Source organism: Colobus angolensis, unplaced genomic scaffold, assembly GCF_000951035.1.
Source record: "Colobus angolensis palliatus isolate OR3802 unplaced genomic scaffold, Cang.pa_1.0 Scaffold115, whole genome shotgun sequence".
Classification (NCBI taxonomy): domain Eukaryota; kingdom Metazoa; phylum Chordata; class Mammalia; order Primates; family Cercopithecidae; genus Colobus; species Colobus angolensis.
In genome coordinates this window covers 685,011-691,973 of record NW_012112586.1, presented here as the reverse complement: position 1 = coordinate 691,973, position 6,963 = coordinate 685,011, and the positions used below count along the sequence as shown (strand labels likewise).

Here is a 6,963-nt window from a genome sequence, read left to right as displayed (position 1 = left end):
CGTGAACCTGGGAGGCAGAGCTTGCAGTGAGCTGAGATCCGGCCACTGCACTCCAGCCTAGGCGACAGAGCGAAACTCCGTCTCAAAAAAATAAATAAATAAATAAAAGGACTCGTTGGAAAAACACAATTAGGGCAGGCCCTTCAATGCCTGTTCAACTTTATAACCAGAATACTAACAAAAACAGTAATCATGGCTAGACACTGCTGCCTCTTGGAGCACTAAAAATGCATAAAACTGGCCAGGCCCAGTGGCTCACGCCTGTAATCACAGCACTTTGGGAGGCCAAGGCGGGTGGATCACTTGAGGTCAGGAGTTTGAAACCAGCCTGGCCAACATGGCAAAACCCCGCCTCTACTAAACACAAAAATTAGCCAGGTGTGGCGGCGTGCACCTGTAATCACAGTTACTTGGGAGGCTGAGATAGAATTGTTTGAACCCAGGAGGTGGAGGTTGCAGTGAGCTAAGATTGCACCACTGCACTCTAGCCTGGGCAACAGAGTGAGACTGTGCCTCAGTTAAAAAAAAAAAACAAAAAACATAAAACCCAGCATTGTACTCCTGGTCATTTCATCCCAGAGAAATGAAACCTCATGTTCATAGCATGTTTATTCATAACAGTCAAAAACTGAAAACAACCCACATGATCCTCAGCAAGCGAAGAGTGAACCTGGAAAACACACACCATGGAATACTATTCAGCAATGAAGAGGAATAAACATTTCCCTTTTTTTTTTTGAGAAGGAGTCTCACTCTGTAACCGAGGTTGGAGTGCAGTGCCACGATCTCAGCTCACTGCAACCTCCGCCTCCCAGGTTCAAGCGATTCTCCTGCCTCGGCCTCCCGAGTAGCTGGGACTACAGGCAGGCGCCACCATGCCCGGGTAAATTGTTGTATTTTTAGTAGAGATGGGTTTCACCATGTTGGCCAGGCTAGTTTTGAACTCCTGACCTCAAGTGATCTGCCCACCTCAGCCTCCCAAAGTGCTGGTATTACAGGCGTGAGCCGCCACACCTGGTCAAATAAACTTATTGATACGTACAACTTGTATGGACCTCAAGGGAATTATGCTGAGTGAAAAAAGCCAACCTCCCAAAATTATACACTTTTTTTTTTTTCCTTGAGACAGAGTCTCACTCTATCGCCTAGGCTGGAGTGCAGTGGTGCAATCTCAGCACACTGCAACCTCTGCCTCCTGGGTACAACTGATTCTCGTGCCTCAGCCTCCCAAGTAGCTGGAACTACAGGCGCACTATCACACCCAGTTAATTTTTGTATTTTTAGTAGAGACAGGGTTTCACCATGTTAGCCAGGCTGGTCTCAAACTCCTGAGTGCAAGTGATCCGCCCACCTCGACCTCCAAAATTGCTGGGATTACAGGCGTGAGCCACCGTGCCTGGCCCCAAAGTTATACACTTAATCATTCCATTTATAAACTATTTTTGGAATAGTATTTTTGAAACAAAATTACAGAGATAGAGAACAGATTACTGGTTGCCAGGGATGAGAGTAAGGGAGGAATGGAGGTGGTTATGGCTATAAAGGGGTAGTATGAGAGATCCTTCCAACAGACTGTTCTGTATACTGATTTTGGTGGTAGTCGCACAAATACACACATAATAAAACTGCATAGAACTAAATACATATACAAGCAAAAGAGTGCATGTAACACTGATATGATTTGAATAAAAACGATGGATTGTCAGGCCAGGCGCAGTGGCTCACGCCTGTAATCCCAGCACTTTGGGAGGCCAAGGCGGGTGGATCACCTGATGTCAGGAGATCAAGACCATCCTGGCTAATATGGTGAAACCCTGTCTCTACTAAAAATACAAAAAATTAGCTGGGTATGGTGGTGGGCACCTGTAGTCCTAGCTACTTAAGTGGCTGAGGCAAGAGAATGGTGTGAATCTGGGAGGCAGAGTGGAGCCACTGCACTCCAGCCTGGGCAACAGAGCGAGACTCCAGCTAAAAAACAAAACAAAACAAAAAACTAGCCGGGCATGGTGGGGTGGGCCTATAATCCCAGATACTCAGGAGGCTGAGGCAGGAGAATCACTTGAACCCTGGAGGTGGAGGTTGCACTGGGCCAAGATTGCACCACTGCACTCCAGCCTGGGCGACAAGAGTGAAACTCTGTCTCAAAAAAATAAATAAAATAAAATAAGAAAAAATAAGATAAAATAAAATAGATGGGTTGTCTCAATGTCAATTTCCTAATTGTGACAATTGTACTCTAGTTACACAAGATGTTACGGTGAAGGGATACGGGAATCTTTTTATCATTTCTGACAACTGCATGAGAATCAATCTACAATTACCTCAAAAAAAGGTTGAGGACTGGGCACAGTGGCTCACGACTGTAATCCCAGCACTTTGGGAGGCCAAAGAGGGCGGGTCACTTGAGGCCAGGAGTTCGAGACCAGCCTGGCCAACATAGTGAAACCCCGTCTCTACTAAAAATGCAAAAATTAGCTGGGCATGGTGGCACGCACCTGTAGCCCAGCTACTTGGGAGGCTGAGACAGGAGGAGGATGGCTAGAATCTGGGAGGCAGAGGTTGTAGTAAGCCAAGATCGTGCCACTGTACTCCAGCCTGGGCCAAGAGTGAAACTCTGTCTCAAAAAAATAAATAAAATAAAATAAGAAAAAATAAGATAAAATAAAATAGATGGGTTGTCTCAATGTCAATTTCCTAATTGTGACAATTGTACTCTAGTTACACAAGATGTTACGGTGAAGGGATACGGGAATCTTTTTATCATTTCTGACAACTGCATGAGAATCAATCTACAATTACCTCAAAAAAAGGTTGAGGACTGGGCACAGTGGCTCACGACTGTAATCCCAGCACTTTGGGAGGCCAAAGAGGGCGGGTCACTTGAGGCCAGGAGTTCGAGACCAGCCTGGCCAACATAGTGAAACCCCGTCTCTACTAAAAATGCAAAAATTAGCTGGGCATGGTGGCACGCACCTGTAGCCCAGCTACTTGGGAGGCTGAGACAGGAGGAGGATGGCTAGAATCTGGGAGGCAGAGGTTGTAGTAAGCCAAGATCGTGCCACTGTACTCCAGCCTGGGCGAGACACTGCCTCAAAAAAAAAAAAAGCTTGTTTTATTTTCTTTCTTTTTTTTTTTTTTTGAGATGGAGTCTCGCTCTGTCGTCCAGGCTGGAGTGCAGTGGCCGGATCTCAGCTCACTGCAAGCTCCGCCTCCCGGGTTTACGCCATTCTCCCGCCTCAGCCTCCCGAGTAGCTGGGACTACAGGTGCCCGCCACCTCGCCCGGCTAGTTTTTTTGTATTTTTTTTGTTTTATTTTCTTAAATGCTCCAAAACTAGAGAGTGGAGATGCTAGCTTATGATCACTAAGATGATGAAGATCCAAGTGGACCTCTGAGTACAGGAGAAAAGAATAACCTGCCACAAGCTGTGAACTGTGCTAGGCCAAGGATGTGCCTCTCTGTAGAGGGAGCCCAAGTATAGGAACTCATGAAATTTTGAAAAACAGAGCCAACAGGACACATATCTGTGCAACACTCCAGCTAAGAGCTTTTTCCTTTCCTATGAAAGAATGTAATTCTAATTCTACTCCTCTGTTCTGATTCCCCTTGCCTAGGAAAACTACCACATTTTACTAACATAATTTTCCTGTTTACCTGTTGCATGTGAACTAATCAGGGCTACAGAAACATCTGCTGCAACAAAATATATCTTAAAAATTTAACATATCCTTCCGGAGTGCATGGTCCAGACATTAGCACAACCAAATGTGGATAAAAATGGGTCATACTGTTCTGTATGAGAGGAACAATCTTCACTGACTGGGAAACTCAACTTTTCATGTGCCTTTTTGTCTTAATGTAAATAAATGAGTGGGGGTGGTAAATACATATTCCCTGTTGCAGAAGCAACAGATTCCCAGGACTGCTTTCTGGCCTTGGCCATGCAGGCATATACAGTTATGCTAGGTCTCATGTTTTGCTAGACTGCTCTCCTAGGCAGTGTTACCGTTAAGGCTGTTCATGTGGTCTTCCAAACAGGGCAAAACGTGTTCTTCCAATGATCCAGGTATCAAAGGTGTTCTTTCCCCAACTAATCACAGACATTCGGTCCTTTCCTTCTACCACCTCTCATTTCCCAGGACCTGATTCCAGTTCATTGCTATTATATGTTTCCTAGAATACCAGTTCTTGATTAAACTACATGACCATTCCGTTTCTGACATCATTAGATTTCTCCATAAGGTGAGGGTGTTTCTAAAATATCAGTGCCATTGTGTAAAATACCATGGACCCTGTAGATCCACTTCTAAAAATTTATGCCAAGAAAACTGATGTGCAGAAAGTAATTATTTTACATATAGAAGAAGTTCATTACAGGTGTTTTTATAAGAGAGGAAGAAAGAAAACCATTCAAAATAAGACCAGTTAAAAAAAATTTTTTAGGATTTAAACCAAGCCTGTGTAGAACTCATGTCTTTAATTACATTATATCCCCAGTTGTTAATTTATAAACAGAAATGGACAGAGAACTGCTTCTTAAGAAAAACCCTTCCTGTCAACTTTCTTTTAGAACAAGATTAAAAAAAAGAAAGGAAGACCCTTCCTTTGTCTGAAGGTATTCCTTGGATCACCTCCATCTGAAGAGCAGAATGACCATATTCCAAGACTGGGATCCTTACTTCTCATGAAAGATTATAACCACTTGTTGTAGGCAGGCAGGATGACACCCCCCACAAAAGACCCACATCCTAATCCCCCAAATCTATGAATGTTATTTTACAAGACAAAAGGGACTTTGCAGATGTGACTACATTAAGGGCCTTGAGATTCTGGTTAGCTGGGTGGGCAAGAATCCTTGTAGAGTGAGGCAGAACAGCCAGAGTCAGGAAGGAGAAAGGGATGGGAGAGAGAGGGTAGTGGGGAGAGCAGATGCAACCTTTGGTTCTGAAGATGGAGAAGCAGCAAGGAAACAGATTCTCCCACCTGGAACCATCACAAGAAATATAACCAACCAGACACTTTCATATTACGACTTCTGACTTCTAAAACTGTAAGAGAATAAATTTATATAAGTCACTAAGTGATCGCGTGTTACTGCAGCAACAGGAAACTGATACGCCACCATACTGTATAGTAACGGTTTAATCTTTTAAATATTTGGATGCACCTGTAATCAAAAAAACAGAAAAACTATATTCCAAACCTTGCTAGAGAACAGCCTCAGTTCTGAGGCTCAAATCTTTACCAAAATCAAGAGTGAATGAAGTGCTATTTATGAGGCATCACCACTTAACGGGGACACACGGCCCTCTATGCCACTGTCCTCCAAATATCCTTGCCTCAAGTAAGCTGGATTAAGTGGACTAGAAAACTGCTCACTGGGACCATATTTCCTCCCAAAACTGTTTTCTCTGAGCTGTGTATCTCACTTTTAATCCAGTGACAGTAAGAAGTCTGAAAAATGGGGATAACAGTCACACAGAGAGCTACCATTGACTGGTTACTATATCACATTGTCCTAGTACTCCACATATGCTCTCATTCAGTTTTCATGACAACCCCTAAGAGGGAGGCCACCGGTGTCCCCATTTCACAGAAGAAATGCAGGCACATAGCACCCACTGCCTCCTGGGGCACACTCATGTCCCAGGACTGTTTTAAGGATAAGATGAGGTAACCCACATACGGCATGTAAGATAAAAGCCATCACTTGTACTTATCCCAGCCGCAGCCTTCCCTCTGCCTGGAGGCTGTCACTGAGCTTGGGGCAGGGCAGTGGAGAGGAGAAGGGGAGGGCAGTCCTGGTCCTGAACCAGGGCAGTCAGTGAACGTCTCTAAGCAACAAGTTCCAAGACACAAGGTAGATACTAAGGGTACCTACCCTCTCCAGGGCTTGCCTGAGGACCAAATGGGTAGACAGCGATTAGCACAATAGCAGTTAGGGATCCTTACTACTCGGTTTCTCCTCTGGGAAGAATTTTGTTCAGCTAAGTGTCTGTAAAAAGCTTCGCGTTCTCACGTTTTCTTTTTCTTTCTTTCTTTTTTTTTTTGAGACAGAGTTTCGTTCTTTGTTGCCCAGGTTGGAGAAAAAAGGCGCAATCTCGAATCACTGCAACCTCTGCCTACTGGGTTCAACTGATTCTCCTGTCTCAGCCTCCCGAGTAGCTGTGATTACAGGCATGCGCCACCACACCCGGCTAATTTTGTATTTTTTTAGTGGAGCCGGGGTTTCCCCATGTTGGCCAGGCTGGTGTCGAACTCCTGACCTCAGGTGATCCGCCTGCCTCGGCCTCCCAAAGTGCTGGGATTACAGGCGTGGGCCACCGCGCCGGGCCTCGCACATTTTCTGCTTATGGCAGAAGGTCAGGTCTCTGGTCATGTTTACCGTTTGCTGTGGCCACCAAGTAGCCGCGTCTTACCCTTGTTCTATTTTTTTTGAGACAGTGTCTGGCTCCGTCGCCCAGGCTGGAGTGCGGAGGCGCGATTCTGGCTCACAGCAGCCTCGACCAGCCGGGCTCAGGTGAACCTCCGGCCTTGGACTCCGGAGTATTAATAGCTGGGACCTCAGGTGCGCACCACCAGCCCGGCTAATTTTTCTTGTTTTTACAAGAGAACGGCCGGGCGCGGAGGCTCACGCCTGTTATCCCAGCACTTTGGGAGGCCGAGGCGGGCGGATGACCTGAGGTCAGGAGTTCGAGACCAGCCTGGCCAACATGGTGAAACCCCGTCTCTACCAAAAATACAAAAATTAGCCGGGCGCCTGCAGTCCCAGCTACTCGGGAGGCTGAGCGAGGCAGCGGGATCGCCTGAACCCGGGAAGCGGAGGTTGCAGTGAGCCGAGATCGCGCCACTGTACTCCAGCCTGGGCGACAGAGCGGGACTCCCTGGCCAAAAAAATAAAATAAATAGAGGAGAAGGGGTCTCGCTCTGTGGCCCAGGCTGATCTGGAATAGGATCCTGGGCT

The 6,963-nt window shown here is 46.0% G+C and overlaps 1 protein-coding gene across 1 annotated transcript in view; it reads left to right on the top strand.

Annotated features, from left to right (window-relative positions):
• The first annotated feature begins 4,200 nt into the window (after positions 1-4,200).
• Positions 4,201-6,963, top strand: part of PXMP2 (peroxisomal membrane protein 2, 22kDa) — a 17,291-nt gene continuing 14,528 nt past the window's right edge. The window contains exon 1 of the mRNA XM_011961321.1: positions 4,201-4,241. Coding sequence (XP_011816711.1) covers positions 4,201-4,241 — 41 coding nt within the window. The remainder of the gene's footprint in view (positions 4,242-6,963) is intronic.